This window comes from Bubalus bubalis, chromosome 3, assembly GCF_019923935.1.
Source record: "Bubalus bubalis isolate 160015118507 breed Murrah chromosome 3, NDDB_SH_1, whole genome shotgun sequence".
Classification (NCBI taxonomy): Eukaryota; Metazoa; Chordata; class Mammalia; order Artiodactyla; family Bovidae; genus Bubalus; species Bubalus bubalis.
The window spans coordinates 162,847,956-162,871,095 of NC_059159.1; the positions used below are offsets into that span (position 1 = coordinate 162,847,956).

The window sequence follows — 23,140 nt, forward strand, 5'->3', positions numbered from 1 at the left end:
TGATGCCTTAAAGACTGCGTGGAAAGGGGACAGTAGAGCGCTATGCACATACTGGTTAAGTGTACCTCAGAGACAGAGACATCCTTTAGGTCTGTCAGACTGAGAACAAACCCAGTTCTCTGGGACTAGGAACAAGTTTTCAAAGCTACCGGAAGCGGCCGGGCTGCTGAAGCGTCCTGTTCCCCTAGCAACAGTCGTGAAGGAAGTGGTTGTGGCCGCCGCGCCCGGTGCGCCTGCGCCGAGGCGCCGCGTGCTGACGTGGAGCTGAGCCCGGGCCGCCGAGCGGGGCGCAACGCGGAGTGCCGGGGTGCGGCTGGGCTCTCGGAGCCGTGGCCCAGCCGGGATGGCGATCCCGTTCGCTCCGAGCCGGGGAGCTGGGGCTGCTAACCGGCGCTGGTTAGTGCTGCTGCCGCCCCTGCTGCTCGCGCTGCTGCTCGCGCGGCCGGCGGCGGGCCTGGTGGAGGGACTCTACTGCGGCACGCGGGACTGCTACGAGGTGCTGGGCGTGAGCCGCACGGCCAGCAAGGCGGAGATCGCGCGGGCCTACCGCCAGCTGGCCCGGCGCTACCACCCCGACCGCTACCGGCCCGAACCTGGCGAGGAGGGCCCGGGACTGACGCCGCAGAGCGCCGAGGAGGCCTTCCTGCTGGTGGCCACCGCCTACGAGACTCTCAAGGTAAGCCTGGGGGCTGCGAGGAGCTGCCAGGGAAGCGCGCGGCGCGACCCCGTTGTCACCTGGCCGGTGGAGCGAGGCTCCCTGTGATTCCGGCGCCAAGCTCGACCAGCTCTACCATCATTAGGATGCTCGGGCTTTCCCAAGTGAGGGAGCCCACATGGCCCATTGACGAAGATGGGAACCCCCTCAGTCTTGGGGAGTAGCTAGCCCCCTACTTTTTGTGGCTGTCTTTGGTATGCAAAGGTTTGGGCTTATGATTTGGTGAAGGCATTTTAATAAGATGCAGCTCACACTTGGAAAGCAGGGTGATTGTTATTACCGAGGTCTGTGATAGAACACTGGAAAGATCTCCAATGACAGTGCGACTGCCCCAATTTGGCATGACAGAAACTTGGTTTCAGGGGATGGTATTAATTGTGACATTCAGCTTGGACATAAGGTTCTAGAAAAACACTAAGAACACCAGATGTTTGACTTTTGGCTCTGACACCCCCATGTGACCTTGGATAGTGACTTAGTATGTCAGAGTACCTGTTTCTTCATATGCAGGATTATGGCCATGAAACCTGCTCAGTAGGTTGTTATGAGGATTAAATGATCAATGAGAAACCTCCTATATAGGAGCTGCAAATTTGTGCTTAATGACTTGAGTTTCAAGACTGAGAATTTCTAGTAGGAAATATTTTGTGAATATATGTGTAGTTATTTAACAAAGGATTTTTTGAGTCCTATGGAAATCGGGAGGGCTTCCCTCCTAGCTCAGTCAGTAAAGAATCGGCCTGCAATGCAGGAGACCCAGGTTCAATCCCTGGGTTGGGAAGATCCCCTGGAGAAGGAAATGACAACCCACTCCAGTATCCTTGCCTGGAAAATCCCATGGACAGAGGAGCTTGGTGGGCTGCAGTCCATGGGGTTGCAGAGTTGGGCACGACTGAGCGACTAATGTACTTACGGGGATGGGGAGATTTAGTCTGATCCTGTTTTCTACTGCAGCAAAAAGCAAACTATAAGAAATCACAAAGTACGAATCGTATTTGGTGTGTTACTGTTTCAGGGGTCTCTTCATGCTAATACAACGGCAGTTGCAGTTATAGTGTATTTTTTTTCTATTTTTTTCTTTCTTTTTGAGGCACAGTTTTTCATGTTGTATGGTCTGCTTTTAACGACTACTTTGAGTGGGGATAGTATAATTCAACCGTGGATTATTTTTCCAGATAAGATTTCTAGGGCTGAAAATACTGAGTCGAGGAGTTCATGGCTTGCTTTCCAGAGCAGTTCAGATAATATAGAGCCATAAAATCCACCAAATTCGTACCAACATTGGTGAGATTGCAGTTTTCATTGGCAATTACCTGAGGAATGCGGGATGGTGGGGGGGGGGGTGGTTTGAGAAAGTGCTGTGGCCACAGGCAACCAAGAGGGCTTGGTTGTCTGTTATTTAGGATGAAGAGTGACTAAGGAAAGACTGCCGAAAGATGGGGAAATTTTTCATAAAAGGCAGCCTGGCACCTGAAGCTTCAGTCTGTTTTCTGCAGTGAGGAAAGAGAGCGGTCCAACAAGCAGCCAGAGCACCTGCCACTGTGCCTCCAAAGCCTCCGTAGCAGAGAAGCGAGCACTGGGCAGTGAAGAACGTCCAGAAGAGAGGCAGCAGAAACACTGGCAACTCTCGCCTTCTGCTGGGGTTGGAGATGGGTAGATTTGGCATGAAAAGGGTGAGCGTAATATTAACAACTTTGAAAACAAATGCCAAGAGATAGAGACAGTACAGAAAATCTGGCCGGGGGGTGGGAGCGGAGGAACTCGCAGGACTCTTAACTGTTCTTGCTGTTTTCTTAAAGAGACAAATGCAGAGGCTGATCTGGTGGCTCTGTCACGGCTGCCTCTCAGTGTTTCTGCAAGTTTAGGACTGATTCGTCAGCTAATAAAGAGCTCGAGGAAATAATTTGTCCACTCAAGAACAAGGAACTTTGAGGCAGTTAAAAAGGAGTAATGTCTGGAGAAAGGCACACTGTTCCTCTTGATTGGGACAGGTTTGTGGTAGCTGCAGATGCCTCCAAACAGGGAACTAGAATTAGAATTGTGGTGACGGAGGGAGTGAGAGAGTGTTCTATAGTTTCCCCAACCCTACTCATTATTACTCAGGAGAACGGAAATTACTGTGAGAGAAAAGGGGTGTCTGGACTTAGTTCGGACCCTTGCTGAGCTCTGTGAAACCTTCCATGTTAATTTTATAGAGATAGATATGGATTCCACTTGCAACTGGAACACCTCCAGAAACTTTTTTTTAAAAAAACTTGATTGCAGATGCCCTCTCCTGGGATAAGGAAGAGGACTTTGTCTTGCTGTGTGTGCAAGCAGGTATTAAAAACAAATAGGGTGGTCTGATTTTATTGCTGTCATAACAGAGAATTGTGAGAAAGTTGTCAGAAGATATAATTTCTGGAGAATGCAGTGATCTGATCAACTGGGGTCATCCCCTCCAGGCAACAGTGTGTGTACGACGTGCACGTTCAGTCGTGTCCGACTCTTTGTGACCCCTTGGACTGTAGCCCACCAGGCTCCTCTGTCCGTGGGATTTTCCAGGCAAGAATACTGGAGTAGGTTGCCATTTCCTACTCAAGCAGATCTTCCGGACCCAGGGATTGAACCTGCTTCTCCTGCATTGGCAGGCGGATTCTTGACCACTGCACTGCCTGGGAAGCCCGAGGCAAGAGATGTAACCACTGTTACATCTGTTATAGCTGATATCTGCTATGTATCAACCACTGTTACATGTGTTATATGTTGCACTTGGATTATATTCACAGCCTGGAAGGAGGGCTGCTGCTGCTGCTAAGTCGCTTCAGTCGTGTCCGACTCTGTGCAACCCCACAGATGGCAGCCCATCAGGCTCCCCCATCCCTGGGATTCTCCAGGCAAGAACACTGGAGTGGGTTGCCATTTCCTTCTCCAATGCATGAAAGTGAAAAGTGAAAGTGAAGTTGCTAGTGAGGGCTAAGAGGTCCATCTGGCTTTTACTTCGAGCAGGTCAGACAAAATAGTGGAGAAGTTGATGAGTTCAGAGGCTCTGGAATAAAGATAACCACAGACACCTGCCTGGAATTCCATATATCACCTCACGGGGGCAGCACTGCTGACTTGGGACCACTTTTCCTTTATATTTGCTCTTTCTGATACACACTATTTCTCCGTAAAGACTAGCAGTAAACCCTGTGAGAGTGGAAAAGGAGGGAGGGTCTTGGTAGGGCCTTGGGAAGACTGAGTTCTCCTTCACAGCCGTGTTCAGTTATTGCCGGCATATGGTGGGAAAAGTTGATTCTGTATTTCCTTTGTAGGATGCTCAGGTCTATGGGGTCACACAGAGTTGGACACGACTGAAGTGACTTAGCAGCAGTAGCAGGTAGATTCCATCTCTGGAATAGTGTATGTGACAGAAATTGTTTCTTTTGTGAAATCTGAAATAACTCAGTTGTAAATTCACTGGAGCCAGAAGCCTTTTTTTTCTCTCCCCCATAATTTTTTGATAACCTCCCTAATTTCCTATTCTTGGTGTGTTCAAGCCTCTTAATTTTTTTTTAACATAAATAAGAAGCTATATTATATCCTCATTGTAACCTTACAGTGGTGTTCCATCAAAACTTGTAACAACCAAGCATCTCTGACTCACCAAAATGAGAATTATATTTGTGTAAGATATGGTGGGTTTATGACTCTGAAGTTAGTCTTGGTTGAATAAACACCTCTTGGAGAGAGTTTTTTTAGATGGAGATTGTTTAAAAATATGATACTAATGTGATTTAAATGCAGTTGGTCAGACAAGGAGATATCACAGTTGGTTATTGTTTTTATAGCAACAGAGATTCTTCCTGTGAATAGAGAGAATGACCCCCCCAAAAAAAAAGAAAAAGGATGGTAATAATGGAGGGCAAAGGGAACTTGCCAGATGCTTTTACCAAGTCATGCTTAGTTCATGTTCTCAAATAACTTAAACTTCCAGATCTCAGCAGGGCTTGAAACCATTATGGTTTCACACGCTGCTTTATATTTGTTTCATAACATGAGTTGGGTTGATGAAATAACTATTTAGTGTATTTGACTACTGGGGATTCAGGGGGACTCATGGACTTTGGAAGTTAAGTAAACAGACTCTCACTGTGTCAACGTTGGCTCTTTTTATGTGGATATAGCACTTATCACACTGCGCTGTAAATCCCGAGTAGCCCATCTCCCCTCTCCACTAAACCTTATTTTTGCATGTGTATCTGTGGCAACTAGCACACTGTCTGGCACATAGATAATGAAAGTTGGTTAAATACATACTCCTATCCGGAGATAGATTCAGATAGAACGGCAATTGAAAGTGGACTTGTGGTGTTTTGACATGGGTATATGAAGCCTACTTTGACATTTTACCCCAAATTAACTGTAGTTTGAAAGAATGGTACAGATAAATAAATTGGATAGATATGAATGAAAAATTCCTACATGAGAGAAAAATCACATTTCTATTTTTAAGGAGAAATTCTTTTCTCAGGGTTTTAAAGTGAGGACATTAATTCTGAGTATACATAAGAAGTGGATGAACTAGATAAAATGAGAAGGCTGGCATAGAAGTAAGCAGGTGAGGAAATAGGTGGTAAGGAAGGATGCACTTATAAAACCTGCAATTGGTAGACAGTGGTAGAGTTTGATAGCATTTTGCAAGATCACAAGACAAGAACACAGAAAAGGTCTTGGAGGTATTACTGGCCTGCAGGTTATCTGATACTTTGAAGGGATGTGTAGAGCGTACCTTCTACTTCAGCCTTGTCTTGGCAGGGAAGTCACAGGAACACTTCAGTTTCTCTTTATCGGTCTGGTTGATGGGGCAGGACTTTCGCAGTTAAGAATGATTTGGCAAAAGGGGGATTCTGAACTTCCTGCCTTGTTATGTTACTGTTTATTGTTCTCCCTTTGTATATTCTCTTAATCAACCCTGTCTCCTAACTGGTACTGACGTAAGTTCCGAAGGAGGAGACCGTAGCAATGAAAAAGGCGCAGTTCCTGCCTTTAAGCTTTTAGTATAATAAGGAGACACATACTTATTGTTCAGTTACTATTTATTTAAGTTACATAATTAAATTGTGTAGATTATATTGCAACACTGAGAGGGCACAATTATTTCTTCTTGGAGGACTGGAGAAGAATGTACTCTTTGATCTGGATCTAGAACAGTCACCACGGTTGACTGTGAAGGGACATTTCTGGTAGAGAAAATTCTCGGTCAACGAAAACATGGAGTTGTGAGTGTGCAGGGCTTGTTCCAGCAGTGAGATGTACAATCACTTTTGTGCTTTTCCCAGGGACTCTGTTTTGGAGGAAGAAAATTAGCTGCATTTATTGGTATTACTATCCTATTGGTGTTATTGTTTTTTCTTTTTCAGCATCGATCCGCATTTTAAGCAGTCATTCATAATAAATGTGTATCCATAAAAATAATAGAAATGATGTGAACTTGTATTACAGTTGTGATGCTGATAAACAGCCAAGCTGAGTAAGCCTGATAGCAGATGGTTTCATTCATATTGGTCACAGCTCCACGTAACACTTATAAATTTGGGGGGCCTTTTCTGGGTTTAGTGGGAAAGATGACATGTTGAACAGTTCTGCCACTGGCCCAGAAGGATGTGGTACCTTTTGTGCCACATTTGCTATTTCTGCTGTAAACCCATAAGTGTTGTTTACTTTTCACTCATCCCTTAATGTCACCTATTCAGTTCAGTTCAGTTCAGTCGCTCAGTCATGTCCGACTTTTTGCGACCCCCTGAATCGCAGCACGCCAGGCCTCTCTGTCCATCACCAACTCCTGGAGTTCACTCAGACTCACGTCCATCGAGTCAGTGACGCCATCCAGCCATCTCATCCTCTGTCATCCCCTTCTCCTCCTGCCCCCAATCCCTCCCAGCTATTACTCCCTACTTATGGCCAAGGTTGATTAAACACCAGATGTGTTTAATTCTAGTGCTGTGACTCTCTGACACATGATGTCATCAACAACCCATCAGAGCTTTTGAATAACACAAAAACTACTGAGTTGATGTAATTCTAGGCAGAAACTAAGCACTTGACATGTTAATTTTGCTTGTGTAGGTTTATCATAGGTAAATGGAATATTTTGAGATATTCACAGCACGAAGACCCATAGTGTACTTTTAGAGATTGTAGGGGATCTACTGTTTCTAGGTTAGAAGCCTCTCAGGTGCGTGGTAGGGAGAATGTTTCAGGAGACTGGAAGTAGTTTGGGATGTCCCCTTTAAAGTATGTTCAGGTGTGTTGACCTTTATGTATTGGTGAGTTACCAGATGTTTGAAAGTGGATAAGTAACGCAAGTCTGATGTTTGTTTCAGAAAGAAGGTTCTGGGAACAAGATTGAGGATGGATTGGGGAAGGCAGGAAGCTTTTCTTGACTGAACTCATTTTACTTCCACCTTAGTCTTCTGGAATCTCACCATTCCGCTTTCATAACTTGGGAATCTCTTAACTGGTTCATCTCTCATTCCTTAATTTTGAAACTGGGGTCACATTTTTCTTCTTTCTTCACCATTGGCTGTCCTTATTTCCTTATACCCCGTCATTTAAACTGTCACAGACTGACGTGTGTGTCAGCACACATCCTGAAGCTGTTCTTCCCAAGGTGCACAGTGATGGCTAAGCCTCAGATCAGAGGGCTGCTCTCCCTTTTGGAACTGTTTGTGGCATTGGATGGCCACCAAGTAGTTCTTTAAGCTGCTCTTCTTTGACTGCCTTGATGTAATTCTCTCCCTTTGCTCTGAGCTTTCTAGCCATTTCTTTCAGTCTTTATGGTCTTCTTTTTCCTCTGCCTTCACCTTAAACATTGCATTTCCTTAGAGTCTTATCCTTTGGGTACTCTTTCCTTTTTGTTTTCCAATCTCTTCTGATGAAACTCAACAGCATCCTTGACAGTCCTGAAATTTGTGCATTCTCTGGGTTCATATTTTTAAATTGTCTCTCATTTGTAGCACAGGTACCCAAAATTAAACATGAAACCAATTCTGTTATCTTTGTTAAAAGCATAAATTTTAAAAGAGGATGACTCTCATACAAAATGAACACATGTCAAAGATTTTATTTAGCTCATTAATTAATGCAGGAACCAATAAGATATTAAAGTGAAAGTCGCTCAGTCGTATGCAGCTCTTTTCGACCCCATGGAATAGTCCATGGAATTCTCCAAGCCAGAATACTGGAGTGGGTAGCCGTTCCCTTCTCCAGGGGATCTTCCCAACCCAGGGATCGAACCCAGGTCTCCTGCATTGCAGGCGGTTTCTTTACCAGATGAGCCGCCAGGGAAGCCCAAGAGAAAAAGTATCATACCCTTTACAGTCAAGACAAGGAGTGCTGAAATGCCTGTAATACTGGTCAGTATGACAAGGCAGTCATCAGTTCCCTTATTTCTACTGGACACAGTTTGTCTTTGTGTGAATAAGAATTATTTGCATTACTCCCAGTTTTCCACAAGTTACTTTTTTTCCTACAAAGTGAAAGTAGACTTTTCAAAGATAAATAAAAGCATGGCCCTCCTACAGGAATAGGTAATCCCTGGAGGCTCTAGGCATTGGAAAGCTGTCCAGTAATTTTTTTCCTCCCCATTTCAAAATCTTCCACAGTTTCCCCCTGCACCTTATCCACACGTGATGCCCTCTTCCTTTATTCTTAGAATAACATGGTTCACAGAGTGACTATAATTAGAAACATCACTGTTCTCAGCGTGATTGATTCCTGTACCCCTTTAATCCCTAGAAGTCTTATTTTTTTCTACTTCTTAGTCTCTGAAATCTGTTTCTCCCTCATTCCATTCTTTATAATACTGTCAGAGTTATCTTCCAAAAATACATACTTCTACTCAGTGCTGTTAGTCTCATACTTGAAAACCATTTTGTTTGAATAGCGCAGACAGTTCACACTCTTTTAACATTTGAGCATGGCATGTACGAGCCTCTGCAGCTCTTATCAAACCTGTCTTCCTGGCCACATTTGCTACTCCTTTCTTCCCTAAACCTCCCCAGTGCCTCAGCTTCACCGAATCTGTTCTATTCACTATGCTTCTGAACCTTAACACGTGCTGCTCCCTTTGCCTGGAACAAATTTTGCTGCATCTTATTTACTTTTCAAGATTGAGCACTCATTTCATGCCTTCTGTGAATCCTGTTACCAGTGGTCTCGGGCAGAGAAGTCAGTGCTTAGTCCACAGCTTTTCTTGCTTGCTAGATTCTTCCTGTACATGGGGGAGCTCTTGAGGCCAGGACTTTTGTTTGTCTTTTTATCCCCCTTTGTGTTCAGCACATTTCTTAAATGCCTTGCATAACTATTTGCTGAGCTGAAAATAACTAAGGTTTTTTAAAGCTCAGGTAACCAAATAGATGGTTAACAAACTGAAACACAGGAACAGATCTGGATTGTGACCATGCTGAACTTGAGATATTTATGTTACATTTAGGAAATGTTCAGGAGATATCTCAAAATAAGAGGAGCAGGGAAAACAGATCTGAGTGTCCCTCTTACGTGGTATAGAGGTGATACTGCAAACGGTGGGTGTTGCTGTGAGCGCATGCACACTGAGAAGAGAAGATGTTTAAGAGGACAGTTGCCTGAGTGGGCAGGGAACAGGAAGAGAAATGGAAACTCGGAGCAGTTACCTTTCTTCCTCTTTAGTAGTCTAAAGAGGTAGTGTAATAGTCTGGAAGGAAAATCAGGTGTTTTTTTTTTTTTTTAAAGGATCATTTGTGTGTGAGTTTCTTTCAAAAATAGGATGAATATATATATATTTTAAGAACGAACTATTACTGTATTTTCATATATTATTGATTCTTGGCCTTTACCATCCTAAATGGTTTCTATTATTTGTGTAATCAAAAATTTTTAATATGAAACTGGTTGCAATATCAAATTATTGCAGTTTACATCTGTTGAGATCAAACAATTCATTATTTCTTTCAAGGACAAGAACATAATATATTTTTGCCTATGGGGAGGGGGGAATGATCATTTTCACAAGAGAAGGAAGGATTCAGTACTTTCTTTGCTTGTGGGTTTCCTCTTATTCACTTTTGATCTAGATATTGGTGGTTATGTTCCAGTCCTCCTGCATATGCCCAAGAGGATTGGGAGTGGAGTGAACACCAGCAGAAGCACCATTTTTTCCTGTAGAGATTAGAGACAAGGCGCTTATTGCCCTGCTTGTCAAGGCTCAGGACAGAGAGGAGGAAGAAACAAGTATAAAGGTTTTGGCTTTGGAAAGAAGCTGGAATCTCCTGACCCTGGGACCTTAAGATCCACAAAATTGCTGAAAGAAAAAGTACTACCTTATTGAAAGGTAAGACATTACACTGTTTTAAGGTTTAAGCTCTTATAGCCACATTAGCATATCTTTATAAGCTATGAAATCAAGCAGTCATTTCTGCCAAGCCCAGGTTTTTGTGGTAACCTATTCCACCTTCATGGTGAGGTGGAGACCTGGGTAGCTGGGGAGATGTCTGCAGTGAGGGAGAGCCTTTACAAAATTTCATTCAGTTTTGAAATGTTATTTATTGAATGCCAGGCACTGTGCTAGGCCTTGGATATACAGAGATTAATGGATGACCCTACCTGCCTTCTAGAAGTTCTCATTGAAGGCAAAGATAAAAACCCTGATGATTACAATGTGATAAGTGCTATAATAAATGGGTAATAAGTGTAGTAAGAGTGGTCTGAATCTGTCTACTATTGTTTATGTCCTAAGGGTTAATAGAAGCTCATGAGGTTGGGTAAAAGGAAAGAGCATTTGAGTTAAAGTGAATTATCTGTTCAGACATAGATATAAAAGAGCATGTTATACTTAAGAAGAACACACCAAATTCCAGAAGTTGCTATCTAATGTTTGCTGTGGGCAAAAGAAGAGAGAGTGATGAGATGTTGCTAAGTAGGTAAACTTAGGCCAGTTACGGAGGCCGTGTTGCATGCCAAGAAAACTGAACTTCCCTTACTCGCCACTGGGGAGCACTGGAGATGACAGACAGACAAACTGTGAGGCTACTTAGGTCCCAAGATGGCCAGGAGGAAAAATAGATACATGATATTAAAATAAGAATGTGCATGAAACTCTTTAACTGGGTCCCAGTCTGTCTTTTCTTTTCTCCTAATACTCCTGGTGTCCTGTGTTCTTATCAGGTTGATTCTAAACTCAGTAGGTTACTGAAGAGTAGGACTTTATGACTTAGATTGTTGAGACTCCCTAACTCTTCAATTTGTGCCAAACTTGAAACAACCTTGTAAAGTGTATTATGCATGGCTCAGCTTAAAATCCATTTTCTTCATTCTGGAGAGAAAGCTATAAACCCAGTAAAAAAAGAAGATTGTGGCTGAATAAATGCTGTAACAAGGGGAACGCAGGCCTTCTTGTCTCTAATCATGACCAAAACAGGGTCATGAAATTATGAGCCCCAGGGAAAAGAAAACCATTCTAAGAGAAGTCAGGCTTGACCCTGAAACTGTTTACAGGGATGAGGCAGTTTGAGGACTCATTATAGAGGGACCTCAATAGACCCCACAGGCTCTGGTGACAATAGAGAGGCCAGACATAAGGTATACATTTTGAAGTTGCTGGTGCTGGAGCGTTAGCTGGCCATCCTGTTAATGAAGCTCTGGGCTGGATGGAGTCACAGATCTAGGGGCCAGGGAGAAGATGGTGACTCGGGGGTAAGACACGGGTGAGATGCTTGCAGAAGGATATCTGCATGCCATGGATTATGACCTTTACTAAGATAAGAGAACAAAGAAGAGAGCATAGCCACCAGACGCATGGTATCCACAGAGCGCATTTCAGTGGCACTCAGATCTCGCTGGATGCTGCAGCCAGGAGGAGTGCAGACAGTCAGACCTGGCTGAGGGCTCTGCGGGGATAAGGATGCTGGAGGACTGTAGGAGCCTCACCCCGAGGGCAGTTAGTTTCAAAACTTGTCATCTAGTTGGAGCAAGGAGAAGAATCGTGTGTGAACAAATACATTTCAAAAAGCATCTGCCGAGGCTGGGAGGCTGAGTTAAAAGGCAATAATTTCAGGCCAGAAACAGAGCATATCTATAAAATTAGTCCCAAAAGCAAAAAAAAGATGGAGGGAGGATGGAAAAATTCTCAAAAGGTGTCCTGAAGTACTCAAAATGAGGTACATCACATAGGCTTTAGTCTTCAGAGCTATCTGTATAACCTGTAACGTTTTACCCTCTTCAGGTTAGAAGCTCTAGAATATGATGATGGCTTATAGAAGAGCAATGGACTGACAGCTGAGGCGTGTGGCGTGCGGCTTGCAGGGTCTCAGTTCCCTGACAAGGGATTGAACCTGGGCGGTCGCAGTGAAAGCCTGGCATAGGATCACTAGGCCACCAGGGAACTCCTGAGAAAATCTTTTCTGATGAAAGAGAATGTACAAGAAGTGAATTTGAAAATATCAGCCTGAGCTCAGCTTTCCTTATATAACAGATGATTCTCATATCGGCTCTTCCATATAGTGCCATGGAGTAGACTTTAAATATATTTACATCTGATTATACTAGATACTACTTCATCTAGCTTCAAATTCTAGTCAGAGGTAAAAAATATTTTGAATGTAATGAATGTAAGAACTGTTACCAAGAATGTGCTCATTCAAATTCAGAATTCTTTTTTTTTTTTTTTCCAAATTCAGAATTCTTCATAGGAAATATATAGTGATTTTAATGGGTACAGGAAAGATTTTGTCATTAGCAAACTTTTTATTTTAAATCTAAGAAACTGCATTTTGGAGGACTCAGGACTCAGAACAGATCCAAGCACCTCTGTGGTAAAGCACTAAACGTAGATTTTGAAATGGTTTTGCTAATAATCTGCAGCTTTATGAATGTTGAATAATTAATTTATCATAGAAAGAAATCCTCTAGGTTTAAAAAATATTTTTGTTTTCATAATGGTTTCTGTTGTGGTCACTTACAGATGAAAGAATTTGCTGTGGTTTTAGTGTTTAACATTTTTTCTGGCAACAAGACAAGCTGAAAAACAAGTTTTTGTGGGATTAAAAAAAAAAGCAAATCATAATTTAATAGCTTTTTAACCTATGTAACTCAGTAAAAGATTGGCATTTGTATGCGTTACAAACTGATTAAAATTACAGAAGGTTTTTAAAAATGTTTTATTTGTAAACATTTGAGCAGCATTTCAGAAGGCTATAATTTTTTCAGCATGTTTACATGATTGAGAAAGAGCTATATATTACTTTATTTATGAACTGGGCTGTGAAAACGTGTTACAATAGTAAAGGAGTACATATTTTTAACATGTTTTTATATGATATATGTCATTTGATATTCAAAACAGCCCTGTAAAATTAGTAGGGGAGCTATTAATATCTCTTTTATAAGTGGAGAAGAGTGAGGCTCAGAGAGGCTAAAATTTTTGCCTGAAGTCACAGAGGTAGATTTTGACCATTCTACTCCATCAATGTTTCAGTGTTTCCTTGAGATGAACATAATTCAGTTTTGAGGGCATAGACTGGTTTTGTCTATTTTTTTGTTATCTTCATCTTTGCTTTCAGAAGAAGACCTCCTATACAAGGCTGGGAAATGATTGTGAATATATACAACAGAAGTAAACATTCTTTTTTCTATCAACAGTTACTGAGAGCACGTGTCAGCATGCTTTTAAAGTTGAAGAGCAAAGCTATATCCGTGTTAGCACCGCAGCACTGGCTAAATAAGCATAGTTCTTTGCTGTTCAAGTGTTTTTATTTTTTCCAGGAGGCCTAATCTTACTCAAGAATTTGAGGAAAAATTTAAATTCTGCTTTATACCTAATCTTAAAGTTCTGGAAAACAAATTTGTGTGTGCCTTTGAGGAATTATGGGAAATCTTTTTGACAGTTTGTTCTTTTACTCAGATTGACTATATAATTATAAAATTCTAGGTTTGACTTCAACAGATTATTAACTAAGGCCATTTTATGAGCTGTCATGTGAAACTGGGCGTCTTGTTATTTTTGTTTTACAGGATGAAGAAACTCGGAAAGACTATGATTACATGCTGGATCACCCGGAGGAGTACTACAGCCATTACTACCACTACTACAGCCGGCGCTTGGCCCCGAGGGTGGATGTGCGGCTGGTGATTTTGGTCAGCGTGTGCGCTATTTCAGTGTTGCAGGTGTGTATTGATGGGTATGTTTATCTACATGCATGTGAAGGAGTGCACATTGCCTAGTGCTGGTCATTAAAACTGAAGTAGAGGTATGTTTTTGTGCAGTTTTACTTCCAGTTCAGATTAAGTTTTTATGTTAGAAAAATATTTAATCAGTTGTTAGTATTGGAATCTTTGACGGCAGGAATCGTGCATGTCATTATATCACGACTAAAACGAATTACCAAACAACAAACCTAGATCTCTTCCTCATTGCCTGCTCTGTATTTTCCATATAACAGCCAGAGTGAATGTCAACTAGATCCCTATGGTTTACTGGTGACCCTTGAGCAGCACGGGTTTGAATTATGCTGGGTCCACTTATACTTGGCTTCTTTGCACCAGTTGCGGTCCTCGTTACAGGACCACACAGTGGAGGTTGTTGAATTGGAGGACAGGGAGGAACCGTGTATACGTACAGTTGGCACCTATGGAGGGCCAACTATGAGCTACACGCAGAATTTGCAGAGGATGGGGCCCCCTCGTGTTGTTCAAGGACCAAACTGAACTTTCATAGGACTTTTCAATGATTTCCCATTAAACTTGGGGAAAAATCCAAATTCCTTAATATGGTCTAACAAGTCCTGGCATCTGCCTACCAAATGCCAGGGGTGTAGTGCTTGCCACCATTGCAACAAACAAAAATCTCACACATCTCCACATGACAGCTTAAGGGCACTACTGCTCCCGTTTAAAAACCCCTGAAATAGAGTAAAAGTGCTACAGTAACTTTATGTTGTTTTACTATATCACAGAAATATAAGTGCAGCCTGAAATGAGTTTTCCCTACTATAATTCCTAAACTAACCATACCTATCATATCCTCCTCTAGAGGGGAAGGAAAAAAAAAAAAAAATAAGTGACTGGAATGAAGCAATTTGCTAGTTTCAAAATTACTTCTCCAGTTTAATTCCCAGAAATGAAATTCAATTTCTGTGACAAGAGAATTCCTATCGAAAACTAGGATTGTATATTTTAAATGTTTCAGCTTTTTTAGTATTGCCTTTTCAACAGGAAGAGGAAGGGCAGTTTTACGTTTCTGTTTTAGATAACATAATACTCTAGTCACTTTTTTTGTGTGTGATTAATAGATTGCTTCTATAATATTTTAGGATACTGGTATAATTGCTGTATTTATTCAGTAAAATAGCTGAAAAGTGTGGTGAGGTACTATATGAGGAGTAGGACTTTTTCTGATAATAAAACCCTTTGTGGTTGAATATATTTAAGAAATAATTTAATGTTTTCCTGCCCAAATAAGTAAAGATTCAAACATACTTGAATCTTTCAGTTCATAATATGATGAACAGTACTGTGGTATGTGCAGATGGTTTAGAAATAGATAAATATCGTTGCCTGAGTCTATACCCTGTGATTGTTTGAAAGAAACTCCTTACCACCTAGTTTTGCCATTTGACTCCTCCAGTAAGTAGATTGCAACTTTAAAGAAAGAAGAGAGATTTCTTAACTGCGATCTAAGGAGGCGTCGGATGGTAAAGATGTGGGATCAACAGGTACGGTGTGATTCCCCTGAGCATCCTTTGATCCTGGGTGTCTCCTATGGAGAATCACTGGCTTTTTGGCTCAGCTGATGACTTATCTGACTTGTCAGTCCTGAAGATTCCCATGTCCACACAGCTATTATTCAACTGTATCTTTAACCTACAGAGTAAGATCTTTGATGTCTCTGTTTTTAATCAGAATGGGTTTTTTTGCGGGCAGGGTTGTGTTCACCAAGATGAATTTTGGTAATAAAAGTGACCCGTTTTTCTTTGTTCAATATTCTAGTTTTTCAGCTGGTGGAATAGCTATGACAAGACGATCAGCTACCTGGCCACGGTGCCCAAGTACCGAATCCAGGCCATGGAGATTGCCAAGCAGCAGGGGTTACTGAGAAAAGCCAAAGAGAAGGGTAGAAACAAAAAGTCCAAAGAGGAAGTTCGTGACGAGGAGGAGAACATCATAAAGAACATTATAAAAAGTAAAATAGATATAAAAGGAGGCTATCAGAAGCCCCAGATACGTGACCTTCTCCTGTTTCAGATTCTCTTAGCTCCTTTTCACCTGTGCTCGTATATAGTGTGGTATTGCCGCTGGATCTATAATTTTAACATCAAAGGCAAAGAATACGGGGAAGAAGAAAGACTGTATATCATACGTAAATCTATGAAGATGTCAAAGTCTCAGTTTGATAGTCTAGAAGATCATCAGAAAGAAACTTTTCTTAAACGGGAGCTTTGGATAAAGGAGAATTATGAGGTGAGTAATGACTCTGCTGTGATTTTTACTGTTATCTTCCTTACCAACTTAAAACTAAAGGATCACAGAAGTGTGCTCTGATTTCTGAAATCGAAGAGTTCAATATGGATAAAGATCTTTTGTTGACAATATAACTAGTAGTTATAACAATATAACTAGACAATAAAACTAGCCAGTTTTTAACCTGTAAATTTGTCCTTTTAAAAGATGAACTTCAAATACTTTAATTTACTAATGCTAAACATTTAAAAAATGGTCTAATTTGTTATGTTAAATTGCACGGGGATAGAATGTATGTTTGCAAGGATGTCACCATTTTCTGTTAATTGCACTAAGTAAACTTTGATTGTAACATCATATGGAAAACCTGAACTAATTTTATGGCTGACCCAACCAATATATGAAAAGCTTTCACTTTTAAGTAGTTTAAGCAGCCCACTGTACAATAAACTGTCTGTCATGGGGTGCTATCCTGGGCTGAATTATGGTATTATGTGAAATTATCTTAGGCATTACTTCCTGAAATTGGGAAGTAACGTAATTTCTTTCTAAAATTTGATATGGCTGTGAAATTGGTTATGAAAACTTGTCCATTTAACTTCAACTGACATCCACTAACGATTATAGAAATGAAAGATATTCTTTGTTTTTAACCTCTGTGGTTTGTTTAACCTTCTTTGGGAACTTTAAAAATATTTTGAAAAACCAATAATTATCTTTGAAGATAAAAGAAGTTGTAAGTTCAGTTTGGAGACAGAAGTATTTATAAGGTCACTTTGTTCCTTGGTTAGGATCAACATATACTTAAAGTCATCTGTTAAATTTACTGAGTACCATGTTAAGAAAATTTATGTTGATTCTTTAATATTGGATGTTAGTTGTAGAGAAGAAATGTTTAAACCCTTTAAACTCACATATAATTTCAAGGAAGAAAAGAATGTATTTCCAGGTTATAGAAATCAGTGGAAAAAAACACTAGTTCTTACATGAGTTGTTGTTTTTTTATTTTTTAATTTAACACTGAATGTTAAAGTGCTTAATTGCTTAGTATTTTTTGGCGCATGGTCTTCAGAAGACAAACCAATACATTCATTGGAAACTTTTACCTAAAATTATATTTGAAACATATAAACATGCTGTTGTTGTTCAGTTGTTGTGTCCAACTCTTTGCACCCCATGGACTGCAGCACACCAGGCCTCCCTGTCCCTCTCCATCTCCCGGAGTTTGCCCAAATTCACGTCCATTGAGTCAGTGATGCTATCCAGCCTTCCATCCCCTGCCGCCCTCTTCTCCTTTTGCCCTCAGTCGTTCCCAGCATCAGGGAAACATGCCATAAAGCTAATGAAAACGTTTCTCTTTGGATTGTCAAATCAGTTCATGTTATTTATACTTATAGGTCTACAAACAAGAGCAAGAAGAGGAACTAAAGAAAAGACTGGCAAATGACCCTAGATGGAAAAGATACAGGAGATGGATGAAGAATGAAGGGCCTGGACGGTTGACATTTGTGGATGACTGAAGACTGCTGGAATGCTGCTGTGCCAAACTTAACTGTGATACTATTTTCATACCTGAATTATTTTAGCAGTGTAACCTCAGCAGCAACTAAAATTCCTCAAGAATTAAACAGAATAATGTAGACATTTAAACTTTCCCTTCAAACTTTATACATAAGACATTTATGATTGTTCAATTTTTATAATCGATTTGTGGATTTTGTTAAAAAGACTTAACATGAAGATTTATTAGTTGCCATTTAAAAGTTTTATATCTTTAGTTAAAAATTTGACATGAAAATTTATTAGATACCATTTAAAAATACTATGTGTTAAGTGTTTATTCTTCAAAAATGTTTCCTTATTCTTTGTTATAGTGCTACATTTTTCTGCTTTTGTGACCTCTGATAGTTTCACAGAACGTAATTATAACAGCATTTAATAACGTTATTGAGCGTGTCTTTCTAGACACAAACTTCTTCAGCAAAATGAATTCAACTATCATGTCATCTTCATGACAGTCATTATAGGATTGAAATAAGTTCAAAATATCTCTCTGGGAGAGTCTTCTGCTGGGCTGTCTCTATACTATCTCCCCCAGTCATAATATTGTTAATAAGATCAGAAACTCTCCAGGAGAGTGAATGTACCTTCCTGTCCTTGTGGGATGGTCTTGATTACAGTCATTATAAGACTATAAGACTATAACTGTGTTCGCAAACATTTCTCCAGAAGAGGACCTTGTAAGAAGGTCTTTTTGTACCACAGCATTGCTTTCTTAATCCTCCCTTCAATTAAAAAAAAAAGAAAACAGACAGAGCGGAAGTAGTGTAATGAAAAGTTCATATATTTTGAAGTCCTTGATGAAAAATCCATTTTATGTGAGCATCTTTACATGAGTTTAAACCAGAAAGAAGAGGTGCATGGGTGTGTGCTGTTCTATCAGACAATGAAGTGTAAACGTTTTATACGTGTGGAAGTGAAAGTAATTCACACGTAATTTGACTGAATCGAGTATGATACTGGAGCAGAGTATCAAAACACATTCATGATAGTTGGTCAGTACTCCTGTTAAAAGGTATACCCCAGCCCATCATAGTAATAAAATGGTTGCAGTATATCCCAAGTTTGTTGATATGCCATTTTAAGTCAAAGATTAACATATTGCTTTTGTATTATTTTAAAAGATGTAGCATAAAAGTATAGCATAGTAGATAGGCAGAATCAGTTTCTCCTCAAAGGCAACTAGTCCTTTCAAGAGCTCAGCCCAAGTATCTGACACATACAAAGATGCAGGAGGGAAAAGTTCACCATACTTGTTAATATAGCAAAAGATCTGAGGTGGACTATTTATTTCTGTGAGTGAGGGCCTGTTACCTCATTAGAAAATTAGGGGAGCAGCCTGGCTAGATGATCACTAAGGTCCTTTTGCAGCTCTAAAATTATATAATATTTATATTTTTGTAGACTTCAGACGAAAGTGTTTTATGCATCCATTCTTTTTTGGGAGGGTGGAGAAGTCACAGCCCTAAATTATAGGAAGCTGTGTTTCAAACCCCAAATGCCCAACTCTTAACCATAGGTAATGCCTTTTAAAGGTGCTGCACTTGTCTGTAGAGTCCGTAAGCCCCGTCTCAGTGACTGTGTTATCGTACATTTGACACACAACAGTATTATCTAAGGATGAAAGTGTGTACCATGTGTTACGAAGACCAGAAAGAAATGTAGGTACTTGCCCTTCTGTTAAAATTTCAAATAACTTAATGATTAACTGTATTTTTTTTTTAAACCTAGTGATAAGGAAAAATAAAAGGACTGAATGTGTTAGCATTCATAAAGGTTGACTGATGAAAACAGTGTATCTTTGGATATTATTTTGCATATATATGTTAGATTGCTGTATTTCTTTTGGTCTTTATATAGGAATCTCATTTCTGGAATTGTTCCTGGCAACCTGCTTACTTGGTAAAAGTTTGGTCTGTCTTTTGGAATCATGGCCATTGCATGGGTAAGAGGAATGGACTCTCCTTCACCGGACTGTGATTCTTCTCTCCCCTTTCCTCAGCAAAATAGCTTTATGCTTCAAAATCCTGGAGGAAAGGAAGGGCAATTAGTTGTATCACAGGTGTCATTCAAGTATCCTGGGTATCTTTACTGTCTCCTTACACTGCCCATCTCCACCAAAAACCCAACAGCTTCTCCATTTTAGAAACATCTGGAGAAGAATCTTGAGTAGGGGGTCCCAGAACCCCACTATAGTTAGAAAACCTTTCTTGAGCTTCATTTTAGAGCTATCACCATTTCCTTTTTATTTGGAATTCAGGAGTTTACAGAGCATAGTTGCTTATTGGTTTCTGTTTATTATCACTTCATGTAATTGAGGTCTGTGCTAAAACTACCCTTAGAGTTACATTCACATCAAATATCCTCATAGCAGATTCCAAAACTGATCCTTCCTTCATTGGTCTAATTTCTTTATGAATTCTCCAAGTTCTACAAATTGTAGGTTGCAGTTTCATAACACATCTATCAAGTAGGGACCATGCCTAGAATTTTAAACACTACAAGTGGTGTATAGAAATTTAAAATACAAGTGGTATATGGAAATTTAAAATATCACATGAAATATAATAGTTCAGTTTACAAAATTGACAACTATTTTAGTACTATTGAATGTATGTTTAGAAAATTGTAGTTTATTTCCTTTGAGATTATTTTTTGGACTGAAAGGGCAGTAAACTTTTAACACCCATGCCTTGGAAATATTTTCCTTGAGTGGAAGCCAACTGCTAAGCTTACGTTCTGCTAATGTTATAAACCAGTGAGTTCGCCCCAAACTGAAAGTTCTGTGGAAATTAAAGACAAATGCTTTTATTAGACATTAGTATGAATAGGTCTAGCTACTTAAAGACTTTATATCGGACATGGTCTCTGGAGTTATAATTGTGCCCTTGAGGCACAAAATGTTGATACCTATACAAAATAGTTGTGTATGGATGAGTTATAATTTTATTTACAAAATGTGATACTCTTCACATTTAAATATGTACTAAGGCCAAATCTGAACCCTAGTAACTAGATAAAATTTGCTAAAGAAATTAACTTTTCTGGTTTCCTCATCTGTGAAACGAGGGGATCTTTTCAGAGAATCAGGACTTAATCTATAAGCCTGAAAATTTACATAGGTTTAGGGTCTTAAGTAGATTAGATGGCTTGCAATTAAAAAATGTTACACATTATTTAAGTAAAAAGCCTACATAATTTGTCATAAACTTAATGAGCTTCTTAAAGGATCAGAGTATCCTTGACAGTTGTGTATATAATGGGTCATATGACTTCAGGTCAGAGACATATGGGATTTCTTACAGACTCCTCCCCAACTTCATTAGGGGGGTGAAGAAACTTCCTCCCATTTCACTGTGTCTTCTTTTGTGACCTCAAGACGAGTGAGCAGAATGCAGTCGCATAGTTCAGGCTTTGCAGCCAGATCAAAGTTTTGCTTCTCGGCCTTTTGGCTAAGATCAAGTTTAGGATGGGGACTTCCGAGGTGGCACGGTGGTGAAGAGTCCACCTGCCAGTGCAGGGGACGCAAGAGATGCAGGTTCGATCCCTGCGTTGGGAAGATCCCCTGGAGTAGGAAGTGGCAGCTTGCTCCTGTATTCTTGCCTGGGAAATTCCGTGGATGGAGGATCCTGGTGGGCTACAGTCCATGGAGCTGCAAAGAGTCGGAAGCGACCGAGCACAGACCAAAGTTTAGTTCCTGGCCGTACAAATGATTAACAGCTTGACTTTGGACGAGTTAACCTCTGAACCACATTTTTCTCATCTCTGATAGTGATACTAACTTCATAGGATGATTATGAGAATTAAACAAGATGGGGTAAAATGCCTGGCCTATATTAAATGTTCAATAAGTGAGTTCCTCTGCCTTTCAGAGAGAACAAGACAGTCATTTTTGTTAAAAATCCATGGTAATACTGTTGAGTGATTACAAACCTGTTGTTTCTTTGCTATTTTAATAGGTATTTGAATTCCTTACTTTGTGCAGAGTACTGTGCTAGAGTGAAAAGTGACACTCCTTAGGGTTGGGATTTGTGTGTCTTAAATCAGCTGCCTGCCCCTTGTTGCCCCTGGGGTACAAGGCGAAACAGCTGAGATTACAGCTCAGAAAAGAATGAACTTTGAGAGCAAATAATCTGCTCACTAGTTCAAGGCAAACATTTATGGAAGGGATACTTCCAGCCAAATACAGAGGCATGCCTGGAATGGTTGCTCAAAAAGACATCAAGTAGCCCTAAGTTACACTGCCTCCCAAAGTCTTAAGCAGCCTGTAAAAATCTCTGCAGAGAAGCTGAATCTATAAACCTGTTGGTGAATCGTTCACTCCTGATTCATTATTCTGAGTTCTAAAAATAATGCAGTGGGTATAAGGAAGTAACATGGATTTTTATGGTATGTTATATTGTGTCACATTAAATATAGTTGTTAATGTTTTCCTGTTTCTTTTTAGAAAACTGAAGGTAGCAGAAAGAAAACACCTCATTTTATCATTTATTGGAGAAGAGTGATTTAAAGCCTCTTTTCTGGAAAAAATAACCCACTGTTAAAAGGTGACAAAATACATATTAGGAGTGAGGAATTATAGATCCTAACAGGGAAACAAATGAAATATTTGTCTTTAGAAGGACACTGACATTTCTAAAAGTACCGAGGTTCTTAGAAACAGTGGAAATTTTTATCTTAACCAAGGGGAAAAAAGTGTGTAACGGTCTCTGACACACTGGTGACCTTTTACTGAAGTCTTGTCTCCCCAGCTTCAGTTCGTTTTGTGTCTTCATCCCAGATTAATATTCCTAAAATATCTTACCATGTGGCTACCCCCACTGCCCCAGACTTCTGTTTCTTTTGAGGTCTCCCGGGACTTGTAGTCTTAACAGCTTTGTATCCTCTATTACTCACTAGAGCCTTCTTCATTCGTTAACTGATTGATTCCATGGCCTCCCGTTCTCCATCTTGGAATGCGTTCCCCCTTTGGCTTTCCATCCGTCACACACACATATCCAAAGTCTAGGTCTCATCATCTAAGATGAGCTTTTCCTAGTCCTTCCAGTCTCTATCTTTGAATTCTTTGCCACATCTTTTTAAACACAACTTTTCTGTCAACAGTTTAGTCCGGTTTCCAACATGTACTTTCATTTTTTGACTAGAATGTATGTTAAGTTCCTTGTGGTGAGAGAACTTGCCACTAGAGGGCTTTAAAATTTGTCAGGAGACAAGAAAAATTCTTTTAAACACCCCGAAGACTGAACACATGCTCACAAGATGAATAGAAAAAAATGTTCAGCCTCAACAGTTAAGACATCTAAAAGACTTAAGGTACCATTTTCCATCTATTAGGTCAGTAGAAATAAAGAACCACAATATAGATTTGTGGGTACAAAGAAATAGCCTTCTGGTGGGAATAACTATTGC

The 23,140-nt window shown here is 40.2% G+C and overlaps 1 protein-coding gene across 1 annotated transcript; it reads left to right on the forward strand.

Moving 5' to 3' along the window:
* Window positions 1-242: 242 nt before the first annotated feature.
* On the forward strand, window positions 243-19,527 carry LOC102403482 (dnaJ homolog subfamily C member 25). Its single transcript, XM_006043382.4, has 4 exons — window positions 243-676; window positions 13,727-13,879; window positions 15,701-16,171; window positions 17,569-19,527. The coding sequence occupies exons 1-4, from the start codon at window positions 344-346 to the stop codon at window positions 17,689-17,691; spliced, it is 1,080 nt and encodes a 359-aa protein (XP_006043444.3). The 5' UTR covers window positions 243-343; the 3' UTR covers window positions 17,692-19,527.
* The last annotated feature ends 3,613 nt before the right edge of the window (window positions 19,528-23,140 follow it).